The 25,751-nt window shown below is 42.9% G+C and overlaps 1 protein-coding gene across 3 annotated transcripts in view; it reads left to right on the forward strand.

The window, feature by feature from the left end:
- Positions 1 to 25,751, forward strand: part of LOC121582465 (colorectal mutant cancer protein) — a 138,897-nt gene that overhangs the window by 71,660 nt on the left and 41,486 nt on the right. For all 3 annotated transcript variants that reach the window (XM_041898266.2, XM_041898267.2, XM_045225128.1), the window contains 3 exons: positions 8,582 to 8,724; positions 15,660 to 15,802; positions 23,620 to 23,783. In XM_041898266.2, the coding sequence (XP_041754200.1) occupies positions 8,582 to 8,724; positions 15,660 to 15,802; positions 23,620 to 23,783 (450 nt within the window). The remainder of the gene's footprint in view (positions 1 to 8,581; positions 8,725 to 15,659; positions 15,803 to 23,619; positions 23,784 to 25,751) is intronic.

Below are 25,751 nucleotides of genomic sequence, written 5' to 3' on the forward strand. Positions count from 1 at the left end.
CGTCAGCGACAGCCCCGAAACCTGAAGGATCTGGAGAAAGTCTGTATGGAGGAGTGGGCCAAAATCCCTGCTGCAGTGTGTGCAAACCTGGTCAAGACCTACAGGAAACGTATGATCTCTGTAATTGCAAACAAATGTTTCTGTACCAAATATTAAGTTCTGCTTTTCTGATGTATCAAATACTTATGTCATGCAATAAAATGCAAATTAATTACTTAAAAATCATACAATGTGATTTTTAGATTCCGTCTCTCATGGTTGAAGTGTACCTATGCTAAAAATTACAGACCTCTACATGCTTTGTAAATAGGAAAACCTGCAAAATCGGCAGTGTATCAAATACTTGTTCTCCCCACTGTAGGTAGGAGCTACCGAATGTAATTTTTGGTGAGTTTGGACATTTACAAGCAAATATGAATGAGAGACATTGTGCAAACGAACAAAGTTTTGACGCCTGCTTGTCTGAAGGAAGAACAGTACTGGTATTTGAAAAACCATCCCGTGGCTATTTCCAAATACCCCTGTATACGGTATATACGGTATACCACCCAAGCCTAGAGTGAATGGAATAAATCCAGTCTGGCTGACATTGGTAATTGTCGAGTGTGACAGAGAGACCACTGATGGATTAGACAGTGATGTCATCACACCCAATATTCTACAGAGACACTAGGCCTATATATGCACTGGCAGACAATTGAAACGTTTGGTTCCCATTGATTTGCCCTTTTCTGTGTCTTTTTATGATACAAACTACACATCTCACTTTAGGTGTCTGTGTCCAGGGTCTCATTCTACCTGTCCATTAGCCTATTCACAGCCTACAGTGAAGGAAAAAAGTATTGGATCCCCTGCTGATTTTGTACGTTTGCCCACTGACAAAGAAATGATCAGTCTATAATGTATTTAATGGTAGGTTTATTTGAACAGTGAGAGACAGAATAACAACAAAAAAATCCATGTCAAAAATGTTATAAATTGATTAACATTTTAATGAGGGAAATAAGTATTTGATCCCTCTGCAAAATATGACTTAGTACTTGATGGCAAAACCCTTGTTGGCAATCACAGAGGTCAGATGTTTCTTGTAGTTGGCCACCAGGTTTGCACACATCTCAGGAGGGATTTTGTCCCACTCCTCTTTGCAGATCTTCTCCAAGTCATTAAGGTTTTGAGGCTGACGTTTGGCAACTCGAACCTTCAGCTCCCTCCACAGATTTTCTATGGGATTAAGGTCTGGAGACTGGCTAGGCCACTCCAGGACCTTAATGTGCTTCTTCTTGAGCCACTCCTTTGTTGCCTTGGCTGTGTGTTTTGGTTCATTGTCATGCTGGAATACCCATCCACGACCCATTTTCAATGCCCTGGCTGAGGGAAGGAGGTTCTCACCCAAGATTTGATGGTACATGGCCCCGTCCATCGTCCCTTTGATGCGGTGAAGTTGTCCTGTCCCCTTAGCAGAAAAACACCCCTAAAGCATAATGTTTCCACATCCATGTTTGATGGTGGGGATGGTGTTCTTGGGGTCATAGGCAGCATTCATCCTCCTCCAAACACGGCAAGTTGAGTTGATGCCAAAGAGCTCGATTTTGGTCTCATCTGACCACAACACTTTCACCCAGTTCTCCTCTGAATCATTCAGATGTTCATTGGCAAACTTCAGACGGGCCTGTATATGTGCTTTCTTGAGCAGGGGGACCTTGCGGGCGCTGCAGGATTTCAGTCCTTCACGGCGTAGTGTGTTACCAATTGTTTTCTTGGTGACTATGGTCTCAGCTGCCTTGAGATCATTGACAAGATCCTCCCGTGTAGTTCTGGGCTGATTCCTCACCGTTCTCATGATCATTGCAACTCCATGAGGTGAGATCTTGCATGGAGCCCCAGGCTGAGGGAGATTGACAGTTATTTTGTGTTTCTTCCATTTGCGAATAATCGCACCAACTGTTGTCACCTTCTCACCAAGCTGCTTGGCAATGGTTTTGTAGCCCATTCCAGCCTTGTGTAGGTCTACAATCTTGTCCCTGACATCCTTGGAGAGCTCTTTGGTCTTGGCCATGGTGGAGAGTTTGGAATCTGATTGATTGATTGCTTTTGTGGACAGGTGTCTTTTATACAGGTAACAAGCTGAGATTAGGAGCAATCCCTTTAAGAGTGTGCTCATAATCTCAGCTCGTTACCTGTATAAAAGACACCTGGGAGCCAGAAATCTTTCTGATTGAGAGGGGGTCAAATACTTATTTCCCTTATTAAAATGCAAATCAATTTATAACATTTTTGACATGCGTTTTTCTGGATTCTGTTGTTGTTATTCTGTCTCTCACTGTTCAAATAAACCTACCATTAAAATTATAGACTGATCATGTCTTTGTCAGTGGGCAAACGTACAAAATCAGCAGGGGATCAAATACTTTTTTCCCTCACTGTATATGTATTGCCAGAAGCATGGCTGTTGGTGTCTGTGTAGAGTAATGACTGGAACCCTTATGCATAGCCCAGTTAGTAGCTACACACATCGCAGGGCCCTGTCAGGTCCCACAACAAACTGTCTCCTAACTCAAAGTGTCAGCACGGCAACAGTTGGAAATAGTAGCACAATAAAAACAATAAAGAGGCTATATAGAAGGAGTACCAGTACCGAGTCAATGTGCAGGGGTATGAGGTACACGACATGACCAAAAGTATGTTCTCGTCGAACTTCTCATTCCAAAATCATGGGCATTAATATGGAGTTGGTCCCCCCTTTGCTGCCTCCACTCTTCTGGGAAGGCTTTCCACTAGATGTTGGAACATTGCTGCAGTGACTTGCTTCTATTCAGCCACAAGCATTAGTGAGGTCGGGCACTGATGCCTGGGTCGCAGTCGTCGTTCCAATTCATTCCAAAGGCGTTTGATGGAGTTTGGTCAGGTCTCTGTGCAGGCCAGTCAAGTTCTTCCACACCGATCTCGACAAACCATTTCTGTATGGACCTCGCTTTGTGCATGGGGGCATTGTCATGCTGAAAAAGGAAAGGGCCTTCCCCAAACTTTTGCCACAAAGTTGAAAGCACAGAATCATCTAGAATGTCATTGTATGCTGTAGCGTTAAGATTTCCCTTCACTGGAACTAAGGGGCCTAGCTCATATAGTTGGCACTATGCATTTGGGCAGGTAGTGTTCTCCTGGCATCCGCCAAACCCAGATTTGTCCGTCAGACTGCCAGATTGTGAAGCGTGATTCATCAATCCAGAGATCGCGTTTCCACTGCTCCAGAGTCCAATGGTGGGGAGCTTTACACCACTCCAATCGATGCTTGGCATTGCCCATGGGGATCTTAGGCTTGTGAGCAGCTGCTCTGCCATGGAAACCCATTTCATGAAGCTCCCGATGAACAGTTCTTGTGTTGACGTTGCTTCCAGAGGCAGTTTGGAACTCAGTAGTGAGTGTTGCAACCGAGGACAGATGATCTTTATGCGCTTCAGCACTCGGCGGTCCCGTTCTGTGAGCTTATGTGGCCTACCACTTCGCAGCTGAGCCGTTGTTGCTCCTAGACGTTTCCACTTCACAATAACAGCACTTACAGTTGGCCAGGGCAGCTCTAGCAGGGCAGAAATTTGACGAACTCACTTGTTGGAAAGGTGGCATCCTATGACGGTGCCACGTTGAAAGTCACTGAGCTCTTCATTAAGGCCATTCTACTGCCAATGTTTGTCAATTGAGATTGCATGGATGTGTGCTCGATTCTATACACCTGTCAGCAACGGGTGTGGCTGAAATAGCCGAAACCACTGATTTGAAGGGGTGTCCACATACTTTTGTGTACATATAGGGTAGTTGAGGTAATTGAGGTAATACAGTATGTACATGTGGGTAGGGGTAAAAGTGATTAGCGCAGGGGTGTCAAACGTCCGGCCCACGGGCCGGAACAGGCCCGCAAACGGGTTTAATCCGGCCCGCGAGATGATTTTGTAAAGTATAAAAATGATCTGCAATTTTTCAATAAAAGAAACTGCTGTTCCAATTGTGTCCACTGGATGGCGCAATAGCAATTGTGTTAAGCGAGCAAACTGTTTATACCGGGGCAGAGCAAATAGGTCAAGCAAGTGCAGCCAGTCCGGATGAGCTACTTTGTTTTGCCCGCGATATTTATTACGGCTTCTACTTTTAACATTATGTGCTTTGGCACCCTCATTGCCCCAATATGTCTCTGTCAAAAAAGAGAAAAGTGGACGCAGAGTGTTCCAAGAAAAATTGTCATCCTTCTATTTATTCACGGAATTGAATGGGAAAGCTGTATGTTTGGTGTGTTCACAGCATGTTGCAGTGCTGAAAGAATATAACCTTCGTCGCCACTATGTGAGTCTTCATGCCGACAAATATGACAACTTTCAAGGACAGCGGAGAAGAGAGAAGGTGAATGAACTGTTGGCGGGTCTGAAGAAACAGCAGTCTGTGTTTACTCACAGCCGAGACATCAGTGACGCTGCAGTGAAAGCTAGCTACCTCATTGCTAATGAAATCGCAGTGGCTTCAAAACCATTTAGTGAGGGTGAATTTGTAAAAACATGCATGATGAAGGCAGCGGAGATTGTGTGCCCTGAAAAGCACCAGGCTTTTGCAAATATCAGCCTGACAAGAAACACAGTTGCAGACAGAATTTCCGATCTTTCAGTGGATTTGGACAGCCAGTTGAAGCAAAAAGTAAAGTAATTTATTGCGTTTTCGGTTGCAATTGATGAAAGCACGGACATTACAGATGTTGCACAACTGGCCATTTTCATCCGCAGAGTTGATGACACATTGACCGTCACCGAGGAGTTCGTGGAGTTGGTGCCGATGACAGATACAACGACAGCAGCTGATATTTTCACTGCACTCGTCAGCGCGCTGGACAGGGTCGGAGTAGACTGGTCCCGCGCTGTCAGCCTGGCTACAGATGGTGCGCCCTCAATGATCGGGAAAAAAGCAGGCGTTGTGACAAAGTTCAGAGAGAAAGTGCAATCTGCAAATGGAGGACGTGATTTTTGGACTTTTCACTGTATTTTGCACCAGGAGGCTTTGTGTTGCAAGTCATTAAAGATGGATAACGTCATGAAGGTGGTTATTATTTTTATTATTATTATATTATTATTATTATTATATTATCCAAACTGTTAATTTCATCCGATCCAGAAGCCTGAATCAACGTCAGTTTGACAGCCTTCTCAGAGAGAAAGACCACATCTATGGCCTGCCATACCACACTGAGGTAAGATGGTTAAGCCGAGGTGCTGTGCTGAGGCGTTTCTTTGATTTACGAGAAGAAATTGAACAGTTCATGGAAGAAAAGGGCAAACCAGTGTTAGAATTTCATTCCGCAGAATGGATGCAGGACCTTGCATTTATGGTGGATGTTACAGAGCACCTGAATAACTTGAACAAACAGCTGCAAGGGTGCAACAAAGTTGCCACGCAGTATTATGACAGCATACGTTCTTTCAAGTTGAAGCTGTCATTGTGGGAGACGCAACTCGCCGGTGGTGATGCAGCTCACTTCCCCTGTCTGAAAAATGTGTGCGCGACCCAACATGTGGCAGACATGAAGCGGTTCAAAGATAAAATAACGGGACTGTTAAGGGAGTTTGAGCAACGCTTTCAGATTTTTGGTGAACTGGAGAAAGACTTCAACGTTTTTTGTTCGCCATTAACCGTGAATCCCTCTGATCTGCCTGTCAGCATCCAACTTGAAATAATATACTTGCAGTGTGACTCGGATTTGAAGGGCAAATTTGCCGCAGCTGGGTTGGACACATTTTATCAGAATCTCTTGCCAGGTTACCCCAACTTGACAGCCCTCGCTGCAAAACTGTTGTGCATGTTTGGAACCACATATCTTTGTGAGCAAGTTCTCTGTAATGAGCATAAATAAAACAAAGCTGCGCTCAAGGCTCACGCACAAGCACTTGAATCACATCCTGAAGTTGGCTGCCACTCAGGATGTGACGGCTGATATTGATGCGCTGGTGAAAGCTAAAAGATGCCAGGTATCAGGAGTCAAATAAACTATGCAACCCCACTTAAAGTGCTGCATGAGACACCCTGATATAGTTCTGTGATCTGTGATATACTTCTGTGAATCACTGAGGCATTGTGTGTTTGTGTGTTGTTTGTCCTCAGAATTTCAAATAGCTTGAGGTGTTTTATGATTAATAGTGATGTTGTGCTTTTGGACACACTGTCCTCAGGCTCCAGCTTTATGTTTATTTGTTTTTATGTTGATGTGCTATTGTTTTTAATTGATTTTATTGTATTTGTATATTTAACCTATTCTTGACTCTGTGGTTCTTGCACTTGTTTGGGGAACAGGATTTCATTATTTGTATCTACATTTCTGCCTGAGAAATGACACCCTGATATAGTTCTGTGATCTGTGAAACAGTTCTGTGAATCACTGAGGCATTGTGTGTTTGTGTGTTCTTTTTCTTTAGAATTTTCAAATAAACTTGAGGTGTTTTATGATTAATAGTGATGTTGTGCTTGTACTATTTTGGACACACTGTCCTCAGGCTCCAGCTTTATCTTTTATGTTGATAGTATTAAAACAAAGAAAACAATCTGAAGTTGTTGTTTTTAAGTTATATATACCATGGTTTTACCGGTCCGGCCCACTTGGGAATAGATTTTCCTCCATGTGGCCCCTGAGCTAAAATGAGTTTGACACCCCTGGATTAGCCAATCAGGATATAATGTATAATAAACAGAGTAACAACAGCATGTGTGCGTGTGTTTTTGTGTGTGTGAGCATATGTATTGTGTGTGTGTGTGTGTGTGTGTGTGTGTGTGTGTGTGTTGGAGTGTCAGTGTAGTATGTGTGAGTGTGTGGGTAGAGTCTAGTGATTGTGCATAGAGCCAGTGCAAGGGAGTCATCTAAATGTGCCCACTCTTTTGACATTTGAACCCTCTCTGGTCTAAATTCCAAAGCCGTAAATATGCAGGACATTTCAGTCAAACTAGTTTATACAAAGGATATGTGATGACTAGAAGTCTAAGGAGGATGTTTGACTCTGACTCCAAAATAGTTGTTTTCCTGAAGTGGATGTTTTTTCAGTCAACTAATGTATCGGAGGTGACCATTTGTTGAGAACACCCTCTCACAAAAAAAAAATGCAGTCTTTTTATCGGCTTTTTATCTCAACATGTACTTTTGAATCTTTGGCCCTTGTAGAAGTATGTTGCCTATGAAAGTCTGAGCCAAACTGCTTTAAACCAAGTAGGATTTAAACCACATGCCACTTCCTATCAGTGACTGTTGTGTCTCTATGGGCGACAGTGGATGGGTGTTATGACAGTTAGTGACACACGTCACACTGTGTGACCTGACAATGGCTGACTGGAAGCTGCTCTTTGTCACTGCAGCTCTCCCTGGGGCAGGGAGCTAAAGCCACTCAGCTCTTCTAATTGTCACTGCTGGCCATTTGACAGAAAGACTCCTGACTCAACACATAGGATAACACACACACACACACACATTGGGGCTCTGTCTCTGCGTGGGGACTCTGATGGCTGTGTCAGCCTGAGGCACATACCTCGTCACCTGAACCCCTGACCTTTCACACACAGATGTTTTTGTTTAGGGTGAAGTACACCCCTGACTCCTGACTCCCCAAGCTTCTGACCTATTGACCTATGACTCCTACTCTCAGAATCCTGGGGCTTAGACTAATTCAATGGGGTGCTAGTTTAGAAGGTCGCAGATAGAAAGATTCCACACGACCCCCCCATGTGCCTCATGCCAGAGGTTTATGTATTTTCATCATGTAATTCTATTATATTTTTCACATTTATTTGGCAGTGTGATTTATGCATACAGAAACACAGGAATTATTTTCATAACGTTAAACCTTTGTGAACAAGTCCATAGTAGTTGTAGGGGACCGCTTATAGTAGTTTTAGTGCTTGATTAATGTCCCATTGTATAAAGCACTAGGCAGACCCCTCTTTGTCTGTCTTTGTTTCATTTTCACGTTCAACCTCCGACACAGGCCAGGAAAACATACCGATCTGCTAAGGTCATTCTAGGAAGCATAGTATAACACACACACGCTCAAGCCAGATCTCTCACACACACACACATGCATACACACACCTCTTTTCTGGAAAGCGGATACCTTTCTCTCTTTCCCAGCCTCTGAGCTCCATGTAGACAATCCCCAGCAAAGCCCTTAGGCCTGACCTCACACACAATGGTGCAGTGTGTGTGCGTGTGCGCCAGAGACAACAATCTGGCAACCCAGCAGAGAATTGCCTCTGGATTTATTCCCATTCCAAATTACACATGACTGTGTAGGAAGATACCTTTGTTCAAATGCCATTCTCCACACTTCAGCATTGAATGGCGTCATTGTTATGGGTTTTGAATGGGGGATTTTTACAGTAACATGATTCAATCTCTAAAATGTGATGTCAGTTAGGAAATGTTGGCTGTTTTGTAGATTGCTTTCCTTTCAAAATTCCCAAATAACAGAATAGGTTGCCTCTCAGATATTAAGGCATTAGCTCAGTGGGATAAAAAGGTATTGGGTTAATGTGTGTGTGTGTGTGTGTGTGTGTGTGTGTGTTTTGTCAGTGTGAGCAGTCCTATCTGACGCGGGAGCATGAGGACGTTCAGGAGCGGACCACCCTACGATACGAGGAGAGGATCACAGAGCTGCACAGCATCATCGCTGAGCTCAACAAGAAGATAGACCTGCTACAGGGCTCTACCATCAGGTGGGTGGTACACACAAATGCACACTAACATACGCACGCACATGCACTCACATACATACGCACATAGGCAGGTATGCAGACTAGGGCTGGGCATATGGCCTAAAAATCATATCTTTTTTTGGGCAATAATCACTGATCTGGCTTTCAAGTCTGTCAATGAAAATGCCCTTTTTTGTTACAAATTCAACCAGAACCATGCATAATGCACATTCACTAATAATGACTAAGTTCTTGTAGCAGGCATTAGGCTATAGAAAATTAACACGGGTCTCATCATCAATCTCTCAAGCCCACGTGCTAGTAATTAGCCAGCTAATCTTTATATTTCAAGTTTAGCCAACTTGGATCTATTTGCTAGCGAACAAGGTTGAACAGTTTAATTGTTATGAACACCCTTCTGTCTATCTCCAACTGTTTGAAAAGCGTGTTAGCCTGTCCACTTTGTTCAGATGTTGAAATCAAGTGGCCTACCTTATTTCTCAGAATGAGAACGAGTTGCCAATTCCTTATATAATTGTGTTTTATGCTTATTGCACATTTATAAAACACAGACTAGACAGCTAGTATAAAAATGCTGCTAGCGGTACGTGGTATCCCAATGCCGCACACGACAAACTGAGCATTCATTTTCCAGAATCAATGTTCATTGATACTCCTGTTTCAGTAGTGTCTGCTCTGCGCGCAATTTGAGTAGTTGAGACATAAAAAGGGTATCGTTAGAAAAGTTAACTTCTCCTCTATTACAGTAAAATAATGTCTCAATGTGTTTTGGTGTCCATATTTGACCAAACCTCAAACACAAATAGCGAGTTGAAACCGCTTGTCAGACAGGAAGATGTGATCTCTCTACTTTGTTAACATGAGAAGCAGGGGGGGAGGGGCTTGGTGTGTGTGTGTAAACCATAGAGGAAGAGGTGAAGCACTAAGATCTGTCCAAAATAAGGCCAATGCGTTTCTATAGGCTTATTTTGGACCTAAGCTTGTCGCCTACCTTCCCGCCTTTGGGACAACGACTCCCATTGTTTGGGCGGAGACGAGCATCTCGTCAATATACACGGATCGCTGGTGTAAATGGGAAGGTGCACACAGCACAGATGAGCGAAGGAGACGAGACCAAAAATACATGAGAACAAGCGGACATAAACACTCATAAACATTTAAAATAACAAAACCTTGATTCTTGCGATACAGGCATTTGGAATATCGCGCAAAAACATACATTCAAATTAATCGAAATATATCAATATATCGCCCAGCCCTAATGCAGACAGGCACATACATACCACCTCCACCCTCAATTCCCTTAGGTACCCTAATTGTGCCTCCTTTTGATTGGAATCCCTTTTTAGGACCCTTTCGTATAACTCTCTTCCTCCATTGTTTACTTACTGTAGTGAAATCAAAATGGCAGCATTTGCGTCAGAGGCCTCCTAAGTGTTTGTTTTCCTAGCTCAAGTGCCCTCTCCAGCCCTCTCCACAGGTGCTCAGCACACCGACGTGCACCGGAACCAACTTCTCTGACATAACAGGCATGGTTTTGAGTGCTAAGCAGGGACATTAACCAAACAATTCATTAGAATGAACTCAAGCATGGCAGCCCCCCAAAATTCCTCAATTTCCAAACTGTGTACTGGTTTTTGATTAGGTTCATTATAAAGTCTTAAGAATTTTGGAAAAGGGAAATTCTCCAAATCTGTTTTCTTTCATGCTCTGGTTATTTGTGTGTGTATGTGTTCGCATAAACTGTGCCATGCCAATTCAGTGTATGTTGCGTCATGTTGTCAGAACAGCACGTAACTATGTGAGTCAGTACTCTCTATTTGCCGACCTTGTGAGAACTCTGTGATGTTAATTTACTGCCTGGATATTTATTTCACAGATGTACAAAAAAGATTGTATCAAACCAATGAAATGCATTCAAACGACCCTATAATTCAGTGCTACTGCCAAGACTTGACATATCAATGTTTGGTAGCAGCAGTGCAGTACTACTTTCACAAATAGAGTTGATTTCAACATCACATACATACAGAATATTCACATAGGCCAGTCATATAAATATAATGTCAGAGAAGTCATCTGAAGCACATACATATGCGCGCACACACACACACATACGTACAGTGGGGGAAAAAAGTATTTAGTCAGCCAACAATTGTGCAAGTTCTCCCACTTAAAAAGATGAGAGAGGCCTGTAATTTTCATCATAGGTACACGTCAACTATGACAGACAAATTTAGATTTTTTTCTCCAGAAAATCACATTGTAGGATTTTTAATGAATTTATTTGCAAATTATAGTGGAAAATAAGTATTTGGTCACCTACAAACAAGCAAGATTTCTGGCTCTCACAGACCTGTAACTTCTTCTTTAAGAGGCTCCTCTGTCCTCCACTCGTTACCTGTATTAATGGCACCTGTTTGAACTTGTTAGCAGTATAAAAGACACCTGTACACAACCTCAAACAGTCACACTCCAAACTCCACTATGGCCAAGACCAAAGAGCTGTCAAAGGACACCAGAAACACAATTGTAGACCTGCACCAGGCTGGGAAGACTGAATCTGCAATAGGTAAGCAGCTTGGTTTGAAGAAATCAACTGTGGGAGCAATTATTAGGAAATGGAAGACATACAAGACCACTGATAATCTCCCTCGATCTGGGGCTCCACGCAAGATCTCACTTTTGAGTGAAAACCTCCTTCCATCAGCAAGGGCATTGAAGATGAAACGTGGCTGGGTCTTTCAGCATGACAATGATCCCAAACACACCGCCCGGGCAACGAAGGAGTGGCTTCGTAAGAAGCATTTCAAGGTCCTGGAGTGGCCTAGCCAGTCTCCAGATCTCAACCCCATAGAAAATCTTTGGAGGGAGTTGAAAGTCCGTGTTGCCCAGCGACAGCCCCAAAACATCACTGCTCTAGAGGAGATCTGCATGGAGGAATGGGCCAAAATACCAGCAACAGTGTGTGAAAACCTTGTGAAGACTTACAGAAAACGTTTGACCTGTGTCATTGCCAACAAAGGGTATATAACAAAGTATTGAGAAACTTTTGTTATTGACCAAATACTTATTTTCCACCATAATTTGCAAATAAATTCATAAAAAATCCTACAATGTGATTTTCTGGATTTTTTTTCTCATTTTGTCTGTCATAGTTGACGTGTACCTATGATGAAAATTACAGGCCTCTCTCATCTTTTTAAGTTGGAGAACTTGCACAATTGGTGGCTGACTAAATACTTTTTCCCCCCACTGTACATACCCCTTGACTTCTTCTACATTTTGTTGTGTTTCAGCCTGAATTCAAAATTGATTAAATATATACAGTACCAGTCAAAAGTTTGGACACGCCTACTCATTCAAGGGTTTTTCTTTATTTTTTATATTTTCTACATTGTAGAATAATAGTGAAGACCTCAAAACTATGAAATGACACATATGGAATCATGTAGGAATCAAAAATACATTTTATATTTGAGATTCTTCAAAATAGCCACCTTTTGCCTTGATGACAGCTTTGCACACTCTTGGCTTCACCTGGAATGCTTTTCCAACAGTCTTGAAGGAATTCCCACATATGCTGAGCACTTGTTGGCTGCTTTTCCTTCACTCTGCGTTCCAACTCATCCCAAACCATCTCAATTGGGTTGAGGTCGGGTGATTGTGGAGGCCAGGTCATCTGATGCAGCACTCCATCACACTCCTTCTTGGTCAAATAGCCCGTACACAGCCTGGAGGTGTGTTGGGTCATTGTCCTGTTGAAAAACGAATGATAGTCCCACTAAGCGCAAACCAGATGGGATGGCGTATCGCTGCAGAATGCTTTGGTAGCCATGCTGGTTAAGTGTGCCTTGAATTCTAAATAAATCACAGACAGTGTCTCCAGCAAAGCACCATCACACCTCCTACTCCATGCTTCACGGTGGGAACCACACATGCAGAGATCATCCGTTCACCTACTCTGCCTCTCACAAAGACACAGCGGTTGGAACCAAAAATCTCACATTTGGACTCATCAGACCAAAGGACAAATTTCCACTGGTCTAATGTCCATTGCTCGTGTTTCTTGGCCCAAGCTAGTCTCTTCTTCTTATTGGTGTCCTTTAGTAGTGATTTCTTTGCAGCAATTCGACCATGAAGGCCTGATTCACACAGTCCCCTCTGAACAGTTGATGTTGAGATGTGTCTGTAACTTGAACTCTGTGAAGCATTTATTTGGGCTGCAATCTGAGGTGCAGTTGACTCTAATAAATGTATCCTCTGCAGAAGAGGTAACTCTGGGTCTTCCATTCCTGTGGCGGTCCTCATGAGAGCCAGTTTCATCATAGCGCTTGATGGTTTTTGCGACTGCACTTGAAGAAATGTTGAAAGTTGTTGAAATGTTCCGTATTGACTGACCTTCATGTCTTAAAGTAATGATGGACTGTCGTTTCTCTTTGCTTATTTGAGCTGTTCTTGCCATAATATGGACTTGGTCTTTTACCAAATAGGGCTATCTTCTGTATACCAATCCTACCTTGTCACAACACAACTGATTGGCTCAAATGCATTAAGAAGGAAAGAAATTCCACAAATTAACTTTAACAAGGCACACCTGTTAATTGAAATGCATTCCAGGTGAGTGTGCAAAGCTGTAATCAAGGCAAAGGGTGTCTACTTTGAAGAATCTAAAATATAATATATATTTTGATTTGTTTAACACTTTGTTGGTTACTACATGATTCCATATGTGTTATTTCATAGTTTTAATGTCTTCACTATTATTCTACAATGTAGAAAATAGTAAAAAATATTACCCTGGAATGAGTAGGTGTGTCCAAACTGAATATATATATTTTTGTAACCATCTACAGATAAACCCCATAATGACAAAGTGAAAACATGTTTTTAATTGATTGAAAATAAAATACAGAAATATCTATTTTTACATAAGTATTCACACCCTGAGTCAATACTTTGTAGAAGCATCTTTGGCAGCGATTACAGCTGTGAGTCTTTCTGGGTAAGTCTCTAAATGCTGTCCACACCAGGATTGTGCAACATTTGCCAATTATTATTTTCAAAATGATTTAAGTACTGTCAAATTGGTTGTTGATCATTGCTATACAATCATTTTCTCAGGTCTTGCCATAGATGGAAGTCAAAACTGTAACTCGGCCACTCAGGAACGTAAGCAACTCCAATGTAGATTTGGCCTTGTGTTTTAGGTTATTGTCCTGCTGAATGGTGAATTCATCTCCCAGTGTCTGGTGGAAAGCAGACTGAACCAGATTTTCCTCTAGGATTTAGCCTGTGCTTAGCTCCATTCCGTTTCTTTTTTATCCTGAAAAACTCCCCAGTCCTTTTAAGGATTACAAGCATACCCATAACATGATGCAGCCACCACTATGCTTGAAAATATGGAGAGTGGTACTCAATAGTGTGTTGTATTGGATTTGCCCCAAACATAAAACTTTGTATTCAGGACAAAAAGTGAATTGCTTTGCCACATTTTTTGCTGTATTACTTTATTGCCTTGTTTAAAACAGGATGCATGTTTTGGAATATTTTTATTCTGTGCCGGCTTCCTTGTTTTCACTATGTCGATTAGGTTAGTATTGTGGAGTAAGTACAATGTTGTTGATCCATCCTCCGTTTTCTCCTATCACAGCCATTAAACTTTGTTACTGTTCTAAAGTCACCATTGGCCTCATGGTGAAATGCCTGAGCGCTTTCCTTCCTCTCCGGCAACTGAATTAGGAAGGATGCCTGTATCTTTGTAGTGACTGGCTGTATTGATACACCATCCAAAGTGTAATTAATAACTTCAACATGCTCAAAGGGACATTCAATGTCTGCTTTTGAATTTACCAATAGGTGCCCTTCTTAGCGAGGTATTGGAAAGGCTCCCTGGTCTTTGTAGTCGAATCTGTGTTTGAAATTCACTGCTCAACTGAGGAACCTAACAGATAATTGTATGTGTGGGGTATAGAGATGAGGTAGTCATTCAAAAATAATTTTAAACACTATTATTGCACACAGAGTGAGTCCATGCAACTTATTCTATGACTTGTTAACTACATTTTTACTCCTGAACTTATTAAGGCTTGCCATAACAAAGGGGTTGAATACTTATTGACTCAAGACATTTCAGCTTTTTCAGAATGTTTTGTTAATTTGTAAATATTTCTAAAAACATAATTCTACTATTCTTCTGGGTTATTGTGTGTAGGCCAGTGACAATCTCAATTTAATCCATTTTAAATTCAGGCTATAACACAACAAAATGTGGAAAAAGTCAAGGGGTCTGAATACTTTCTGACGGCACTGTATACGTGCCGTAAAGGGGCAATCAGCTTGCATTTCATGTGGAAAGTGTGCATATTTGAAAAGGACAAATTCTTACCACTGGCATAAATGAAAGGTATATATTTCCATGTTTTATAAGGCATAGCTAATCACATGAAATGGCTGTATATTGCCGTTTTACAGGTTAACTAATGCTAAGCCTACAGTATATAGGCTAGATCTCAGACGGATCAAAGGGCCATCTATAGGTTCTCTCAGGTCATTTCTTCCAGAAATGAACCATGTTAACTATATTCAAAGCTTTTAGGATTAACATGATGCATGGTTACTGTGTCTGCTATTATTTGATTAATAGCTCATACCCTACAAAACAAACAGATCTGTCATTCCCACTGCTAGATTCTGTACACCACCATCTGTCCTATGGCCATGGGGGGTGGTCATGAAAATGACATTGAAGTGAAAAACTGAATCGTGTAGGAATTCCTTCTTTTGAAAATATGTGTGAGTCATGCCCACTTTGCTGCCAGATCTGTCATTTGCCATGACAGCGTTATCCAAGCACAAACAGATCTGGCAACAAGGCTACTGTCTTATCTGTTTGACCGAACTCAGACATAACTTTGTGACCCTCTGCCCCCCAGGGAGGAGGATGAGTTTTCAGAGCTGCGTTCAGAGCTCAGCCACAGCCAGCAGGAGGTCAACGAGGACGGACACAGCCTGGACCAGGACGGGGCGTCCGTCTCACTGCCTGAAAACCACTCCACCCTGGTGACAGCCGACATGGGTAAGGAAGGACCCAATGTGCCTGTCCTGCTTGACTGTATATCAAGTTAAGCTAAACCCATGTACAATCGACTCCTGATAACAGCACGTTAGTTAAGTGCAAACTCTGTTTAAGAGCAGTGAAGTTCACCCAGACCCGATTGCATTCTTTTAACTTGCTCCAAATATCTTCATACTCCGGTTTAGAGGACACATTCACAACAGTCACAAGCCATTGCATTGATCAGGAGTTGGTTCTACACAACCAGTAGAATGAATGCTCACTATATATACAAAAGTATGTGGACACCCCTTCAAATTAGTGGATTCGGCTATTTCAGCCACACCCGTTGCTGACAGGTGTATAAAATCGAGCACACAGCCATGCAATCTCCATAGACAAACATTGGCAGTAGAATGGCCTTACTGAAGAGCTCAGTGACTTTCAACGTGGCACCATCATAGGATGCCACCTTTCCAACAAGTGAGTTTGTCAAATTTCTGCCCTGCTAGAGCTGCCCCGGTCAACTATAAGTGCTGTTATTGTGAAGGGGAAACATATAGGAGCAACAATGGCTCAGCTGCGAAGTGGTAGGCCACACAAGCTCACAGAACGGGACCGCCAAGTGCTGAAGCGCCTAGCACGTAAAAATTGTCTGTCCTCGGTTGCAACACTCACTACCGAGTTCCAAACTGCCTCTGGAAGCAACGTCAGCACAAGATCTGTTCGTTGGAAGCTTCACGAAATGGGTTTCCATGGCCGAGCAGCCGCACACAAGCCTAAGATCACCATGCACAATGCCAAGCGTCGGCTGGAATGATATAAAGCTCGCCGCCATTGGACTCTGGAGCAGTGGAAACGTGTTCTCTGGATTGATGAATCACGCTTCACCATCTGGCAGTCCGACGGACGAATCTGGGTTTGGCAGATGCCAGGAGAACGCTACCTGTCCGAATGCATAGTGCCAACTGTAAAGTTTGGTAGAGGAGGAATAATGGTCTGGGGCTGTTTTTCATGGTTCGGGCTAGCCTCCTTAGTTCCAGTGAAGGGAAATCTTAATGCTACAGCATACAATTACATTCTAGACGATTCTCTGCTTTCAACTTTGTGGCAACAGTTTGGGGAAGGCCCTTCCCTGTTTCAGCATGACACTGCCTCCGTGCACAAAGCGAAGTCCATACAGAAATGGTTTGCGAGATCGGTGTGGAAGAACTTGATTGGCCTGCACAGAGCCCTGACCTCAACCCCATCGAACACCTTTGGGATGAGTTGGAACGCCGACTGCGAGCCAGGCCTAATCTCCAAACATCAGTGCCCGACCTCACTAATGCGCTTGTGGCTGAATGGAAGCAAGTCCCTGCAGCAATGTTCCAACATCTAGTGGAAAGCTTTCCCAGAAGAGTGGAGGCTGTTATAGCAGCAAATGGGTGACCAACTCCATATTAAGCTGCCAGAGCTCGTGGGGACATTGCTTACATCCGCTATGACAGGCTCATTGTCCACCCTCCCTCCCAGAAGCCTGGGTTCGTAGCTTCAACCCCACAGCACACACACACACCAATTGATTAATGGACTGCTGAATGTATATTTCTTTGCTTTGTTTGCTCTTTTCAGTATTATGTTTATCTCTGATAAGCTACCCAGGAAAGTGCTGAAAATAGCCCATGTTAATATATGTAGCCTTAGAAATAAGGTTCATGAAAACAATAACTTGCTAACGTCAGATAACATTCATATATTAGCCATTTCTGAGACTCACTTAGATAATTCATTTGATGATACAGCAGTAGCAATACAAGAAATAACATCTATAGAAGAGACAGAAATGCTTATGGGGGAGGTGTTGCTGTATATATTCAGAGTCATATCCCTGTAATGCTTAGAGAAGATCTTATGTCAAGTGTTATTGAAGTGTTGTGATTGCAGGTTCACTTGCCACATCGAAAGCCTTTTATTTTGGGGTGTTACTATAGGCCACCAAGTGCAAACAGTCAGTATCTAAATAATATGTATGAAATGCTTGATAGTGTATGTGATGTAAACAGAGAGGTCTACTTTCTTGGGGACCTGAATATTGACTGGTTTTCATCAAGCTGTCCGCTCAAGAGGAAGCTTCTTACTTTAACCAGTGCCTGTAATCTGGTTCAGGTTATTAATCAACCTACCAGGGTGTTTACAAACACTACAGGAACAAGATCACATTTTTACTAATACTGTAGAACTTTGTTCTAAAGCTGTATCCGTACCCATTGGATACAGTGATCACAATATAGTGGCTATATCCAGGAAAGCCGAAGTTCCAACAGCTGGGCCTAAAATAGTGTATAAGAGATCGTACAAAAGATTTTGCTGTGACTGTGGGTGAGTAAATAATATTTGTTGGTCTGATGTGATTAATAAGGAGCATCCAGACGAATTGATGAAATTGCTTCTTCCAATTATTGATAAACATGCACCTGTTAGGAAAATGACTGTTAGAACTGTTAATGCTCCATGGATTGATGAGGAATTGAAAAACTGTTTGGTTGAAAGAGATGGGGCAAAAGGAGTGGCTAATAAGTCTGGCTGCACATCTGACTGGCTGACTTACTGCAAATTTGAGAAATTATGTGACTAAACTCAACAAAAAAGAAGAAGAAAACTGTATTATGAAGCCAAGATCAATTATATAAAGAATGATGGAAACAAAACTTTGGAGTACTTTAAATGAAATTATGGGCAGAAAGACAAAATCAAATCCATCTTTCATCGAATCAGATGGCTATTTTAATGATTACTTCATTAGCAAAGTGGGCAAACTTAGGCAAGAAATGCCAACAATGAACAGTGAGCCTGCATAAAACAACAAATAATTAAAGAAAATCATAGCAAGTTTGAATTTTGTAAAGTTAGTGTTCATTGATTATCGATCAATAATGACAAACCTCCTGGCATTGACAATTTAGATGGAAAGCTACTGAGGATGGTAGCTGACTCTATAGACACTCCTATCTGTCATATCTTTAATCTGAGCCTAGAGGAAAGTCTTTGTCCTCAGGCCTGGAGGGAAGCCAAAGTAATTCCGCTACCCAAGAATGGTAAAGCGGCCTTTACTGGTTCTAACAGCAGACCTATAAGCTTGCTCCCAGCTCTTAGCAAACTGTTGGAAAAAATGGTGTTTGACCAAAGACAATGCTATTTTTCTGTAAACAAATTAACAACAGACTTTCAGCATGCTTATAGGGAAGGGCACTCAACATGTACTGCACTGACCCAAATGACTGATGATTGGTTGAAAGAAATTGATAATAAGATGATTGTGGGAGCTGTACTGTTAGATTTCAGTTCAACCTTTGATATTATTGACCATAACCTGTTGTTGAAAAAACATATGTTATGGCTTTTCAACCTCTGCCATATCGTGGATTCAGAGCTATCTGTCTAATAGAACTCAAAGGATTTTATTTAATGGAAGCTTCACTAATGTCGAACATGTAAAGTGTGGTGTACCACAGGGCAGCTCTCTAGGCCCTCTTCTCGTTTCTATTTTTTACCAATGACCTGCCACTGGCATTAACCAAAGCATGTGTGTCCATGTATGCTGATGATTCAACACTATACGCATCAGCAACCACAGCTAATGAAGTCACTGAAACCCTTAACAAAGAGTTGCAGTCTGGTAATGAATGGTGTGGCTATTGAACAAGTTGAGGAGACTAAATTACTTGGCGTTACCTTAGATTGTAAATGATCATGGTCAAAACATAAAGAGATGCTCTGCTTTTTTGACACCACACTCCAAAAAGCAAGTTCTGCAGGCTCTAGTTTTGTCTAATCTTGATTATTGTCCAGTCGTGTGGTCCAGTGCTGCAAGGAAAGACCTAGTTAAGCTGCAGCTGGCCCAAAACAGAGCGGCACGTCTTGCTCTTCATTGTAATCAGAGGGCTGATATAAATACTAAGCATGCCAGTCTCTCTTGGCTAAGTTTTGAGGAGAGACTGACTGAATCACTTCTTCTTTTTATAAGAAACATTGTGTTGAAAATCCCAAATTGTTTGCATAGTCAACTTACACACAGCTCTGACACACACACTTACTCCACCAGACATGCCACCAGGGGTCTTTTCACAGCCCCCAAATCCAGAACAAATTCAAGAAAGCGTACAGTATTATATAGAGCCATAATTGCATGGAACTCCGTTCCATCTCATATTGCTCAAATAAACAGTAAACCTGATTTCAAAAAAATAAATAGAGCAATACCTCACGGCACAACGCCTCTCCCCTATTTGACCTAGATAGTTTGTGTGTATATATTGATATGTAGGCTACGTGTGCCTTTAAAAAATGTTTTATGTAGTTTTGTCCTTGAGCTGTTCTTGTCTATTAATGTTCAGAATTATTTCATGTTTTGTGTGGACCCCAGGAAGAGTAGCTGCTGCTTTTGCAACAGCTAATGGGGATCCTAATCAAATACCATATACCAAATGGCCATAATTTTGGAATGAGATGTTCGACGAGTAGGTGTCCACATACTCTTGGTCATGTAGTGTTTATGCTCTCACTCTACTCATCTTTGTCACTAATAACTGCTTTGATCAGTAGTTCATTTTAATCATCTCTCCCATAGAGAGACTCGGTTCCCTATCTGTGCATGTACTCCCTTGATGGATGGCCTGTTACAAACCAATGGCTATAGGGTTGATGGCACCCAATAAACAATTATAGGCTTCTACTGGAGATAGAATGAGGAGCAGTTATGTGCGTGTGTAGGTGTGTGTACGTATGTGTCTCTGACAGAGTGAGTGTGTGTCTGTGTGTGCATGTGTGTGTTTGTGCACTCTCCCACAATGGAAAATTGATTCAGCACTCTGCTGAATCAATTTTCCATTGTGGGAGAGTGCACAAACACACTGTTGGGTCTGTAACAGAATAATTTTGCCCAAACAACACTGCACGGCAGTTCCTTCAAGATGCTATTAATACTCCCCTCTATCAGTGGTGCTGAGAGCACCCAGCAATCACTTGTCAATGGTAAAGAGCTTAATCGGTTTCTCTTATTCATTATCCTCAACGTTTAGCAGAGAGCGAGAATATATATATATTTTCAATCTTCACAGTCCTCTGTCTCTGGCTGTAGCCGGGGCAATCTTATCCCCACACAAACAGGATTTCACCAGTCAGGAAATTGTTTAGGAAACAAATTCAAGTTTTGTTAATCATCACATTCCTTCGCACAATACTAATTGCATTTGCATTGTTGGCAAAACCTGCACTTAAGGGGACACTTGGGGAAATACATCTGCCACTCTCCACATTTTAATTTCCCACACAATGTACCCAGGCAATGTTTGTCTAGGACTGGGACAATAATCATGATCTTATTTTGGATGCAATATGGCAGCAGATGCTAACCATCGCATTGCATGTCTTTGCTGCTTTGCAGGGATTGTATTAATATGCTAATTTAAATGAGTTTCCGATGAGCGAATTTGATTGCCTCTGGAGATATGAAGTTGTATCGCTTGAGATAAAGAAGTTGACACAGTTAATAAATCAAATCAAATCAAATGTTATTGGCCACATGCGCCGAACACAACAGGTGCAGACATTACAGTGAAATGCTTACTTACAGCCCTTAACCAACAGTGCATTTATTTGTAATAAAAAAGTAGAATTAAACAACAAAGTGTTGAGAAAAAAAGAGCAGAAGTAAAATAAAATAACAGTAGGGAGGCTATATATACAGGGGGGTACCGGTGCAGAGTCAATGGGTGGGGGCACCGGCTAGTTGAGGTAGTTGAAGTAATATGTGACATGTGGGTAGAGTTAAAGTGGTCACGTATGCATAAAGTAGATTAACAGAGTACGGAGCAGACTAAAAGTAAAAAGATGGGGTGGGGGGCAGTGCAAATAGTCCGGGTAGCCATGATTAGCTGTTCAGGAGTCTTATGGCTTGGGGGTAGAAGCTGTTGAGAAGTCTTTTGGACCTAGACTTGGCACTCCGGTACCGCTTGCCGTGCGGTAGCAGAGAGAACAGTCTATGACTAGGGTGGCTGGAGTCTTTGACAATTTTGAGGGCCTTCCTCTGACACCGCCTGGTATAGAGGTCCTGGATGGCAGGAAGCTTGGCCCCAGTGATGTACTGGGCCATACGCACTACCCTCTGTAGTGCCTTACGGTCGGAGGCCAAGCAGTTGCCATACCAGGTGGTGATGCAACCAGTCAGGATGCTCTCGATGGTGCAGCTGTAGAATTTTTTTGAGGATCTGAGGACCCATGCCAAATCTTTTCAGTCTCCTGAGGGGGAATAGGCTTTGTCGTGCCCTCTTCACGACTGTCTTGGTGAGTTTGGACCATGATAGTTCGTTGGTGATGTGGACACCAAGGAACTTGAAGCTCTCAACCTGTTCCACTGCAGCCCCGTCGATGAGAATGGGGGCGTGCTCAGTCCTCATTTTTTTCCTGTAGTCCACAATCATCTCCTTTGTTTTGGTCACGTTGAGGGAGAGGTTGTTATCCTGGCACCACACGGCCAGGTCTCTGACCTCCTCCCTATAGGCTGTCTCATTGTTGTCGGTGTTCATGGCCTACCACTATTGTGTCGTCGGCAAACTTAATGATGGTGTTGGAGTCGTGCCTGGCCATGCAGTCATGGGTGAACATGGAGTACAGGAGGGGACTGAGCACGCACCCCTGAGGGGCCCCCGTGTTGAGGATCAGTGTGGCAGATGTGTTGTTACCTACCCTTACCACCTGGGGGCGGCCCGTCAGGAAGTCCAGGATCCAGTTGCAGAGGGAGGTGTTTAGTCCCAGGATCCTTAGCTTAGTGATGAGCTTTGAGGGCACTATCGTGTTGAATGCTGAGCTGTAGTCAATGAATAGCATTCTCACGTAGGTGTTCCTCTTATCCAGGTGGGAAAGGGCAGTGTGGAGTGCAATGGAGATTGCATCATCTGTGGATCTGTTGGGGCGGTATGCAAATTGGAGTGGGTCTAGGGTTTCTGGGATAATGGTGTTGATGTGAGCCATGACCAGCCTTTCAAAGCACTTCATGGCTACAGACGTCAGTGCTACCGTTCGGTAGTCATTTAAGCAGGTTATCTTAGAGTCCTTGGGCACGGGGACTATGGTGGTCTGCTTGAAACATGTTGGTATTACAGACTCAGTCATATAGGGAACTGAAGCTTTGAATGTGATGATGAAGCTTTGGTTGGAGCTAGTTGCTTGCCTTGCAACCCCAGGGTTGTGGGTTTGATTCCCGCAGGTGTTAACTGTAGGTCACTGTGGATATATGTACAAAATGACAATGTTTTCATAAAAAAATTATGATCCTGCTTGTATCTTCATCACTGTTGTCTTTCTCTCAGATAGTTATGTGGTGTGTTTTGTATTGTGCTCTCTAAACAGTAGACGTCTGTGATGTGGTTTAATGAGTGTTTTACTAGCCTGCAGCATTCCTCCAGTCAGCCTCGGGCATTCAGTTAAACCATTAGCATTTAGCACATGGCTGGTTATTAGTATGGCACTAGCACACAATACATCATCACTATGCTGCCATGCTAACAAGGTCACTTTGCTCATGCAGACTACAGTAGTTGTGTTGTTCTTGGCACATTGAGGTTTGACTATTTTCTCCTAGATCTCTGTACCCTATTATTTCTCCCTGTATCAGTCACACTGGCATTCATTCATCTGATACCAGATCAGTTTATTTGACCCTGGCCCTGGGCTTCCTCCCTGTAGACTACTGCAGTGACCTGAACTCTGTTTTCCTGACATTACATTAGGGTTTTTAAACATTGATCTGTTCTTAGACCAGTTAAGTCTGACCGCGGCCCTGTATTTTCGCCGTGTAGACAACTGCAGTGACCTAAACTCGGAGCTGCAGCGGGTTCTGACGGGGCTGGAGAGCGTGCTGTGTGGGAGGAAGAAGAGCACATGCAGCCTGTCTGTGGCCGAGGTGGACCGCCAGATAGAGCAGCTGACCACCGCCAGCGAACACTGTGACCTCGCCATCAAGGTAAGACACCAGGAAAAGACTGAGACCCATTTTAGAAAGTCATATTCCTTCCTCATTATAAACACAATTAATTGGGAATAAAGAGTGAAGGATGATTAAGAGTGGACAGAGTGAGAAAATACAACATGCAGGATAGATGAATATAGGTGAACCCAATACTGGTGTGCAAACCTCTCCTATCAAATGCATTCACAGACACTGTAAATAAAAGAGAGTTTGATGAGTTATAATAACACAAACTGTCATATGATGTTGAACTGTCCTGCTGGAAGAATTGAGCCACTTCCAGTAATCAGTCAGTAGGGGTCCTGGGGTGACCCTGGGTTGGACCCAGCAGTAACCAACCGCCTGTCTCGGCCTGGGGCCGGGGCCTGTGTAAGTCAGACTGATGTCAGCCTAATGTCTCAGACTGATGGGGGCATGATGGTGGTCCCCACGGTGATGACTCAGCTCTGGTAATGGGACCCTGTCTGCCTGGTTGTCGTCTTTGCAGCGATGGGTGGGCCAGCAGTCCTGAGAGGAATTCAGTCTGCTAGCTATTGGTTTCCTCGCAAAATGATTATACAACACACAAACACGCATACACATTGAAAGATGGGAGAATGAGAGGGGGGGGGGAAGAGACCTATAGACACAGAAAAATGTGGAGATGGATAGAAATAGAGAAAGGAACCGAGAGAGAGTTGGAAAGGAAGATGAAGGAAGAAGTAGAGGGAGAATGAGAGAGGCAGAGTGAAGGCCGGAGAGCGAGAAAGCGATAGACTGAAGGGAGCTCCTTGCCTCATACACCTAGTAATTTCACTGAATATGAGCTGACGGCTCAATGGAAATATGTCCTTCGTGTTAAGACTACTAAAGGCTTAACAGACAATCACCATCACTGGCATTCCTTTAGTGACAGTCACTGTAATGTGGGAGAATGGATTTACTTGGCTTTATTTTATCAGCCTGAATGGACCTCCGTCACAAACCATTGTGTCAGAGCAGCAATAGAGGACAGATAGCTAAACAAAGGATACTTAATATTCCTCTACACTATATGGCCCAAAGTATGTGGACACCCCTTCAAATTAGTGGATTTGGCTATTTCAGCCACACCCGTTGCTGACAGTTGTATAAAATCGAATGCACAGCCATGCAATCTCCTTAGACAAACATTGGCAGTAGAATGGCCCGTATTGGTCCGTGACTTTCAACGTGGCACCGTCATAGGATGCCACCTTTCCAACAAGTCAGTTCGTCAAATTTATTCCCTGCTAGAGCTGCCCCGGTCAACTGTAAGTGCTGTTATTGGAAGTGGAAACGTCTAGGAGCAACAATGGCTCAGCTGCGAAGTGGGAGGCCACACAAGCTCACAGAATGGGACTGCCGAGTGCTGAAGTGCGTAGCACATAAAAATAATCTGTCCTTGGTTGCAACACTCACTACCGAGTTCCAAACTGCCTCTGGAAGCAACGTCAGCACAAGATCTGTTCGCTACAGCATACAATGACATTCTAGACGATGACAATGCTCCGTGCATAAAGCGAAGTCCATACAGAAATGGTTTGCGAGATCGGTGTGGAAGAACTTGACAGGCCTGCCCAAAGCCCTGACCTCAACCCCATCGAACACCTTTGAGATGAATTGGGACGACGAATGCGAGCCAGGCCTAACAGCCCAACATCAGTCCTCGACCTCATTAATGCTCTTGTGGCTGAATGGAAGCAAGTCCACTCAGTAATGTTCCAACATCTAGTGGAAAGCCTTCCCAGAAGAGTGGAGGCTGTTATAGCAGCAAAGGGGGGACCAACTCCATATTAATGCCCATGATTTTCGAATGAGATGTTCGACAAGGAGGTGTCCACATACTTTTGGCCATGTAGTGTATCTACATTTTCTAACAAACAAATTGAACTTGGCTAGCAAATTCAGTTTGTGATTCCAAAACGGAATCCTAAATCCTCGGTCCTAAAACTTAATGTCAAA

The sequence above is a fragment of the Coregonus clupeaformis genome, chromosome 15 (genome assembly GCF_020615455.1).
Source record: "Coregonus clupeaformis isolate EN_2021a chromosome 15, ASM2061545v1, whole genome shotgun sequence".
Lineage (NCBI taxonomy): Eukaryota > Metazoa > Chordata > Actinopteri > Salmoniformes > Salmonidae > Coregonus > Coregonus clupeaformis.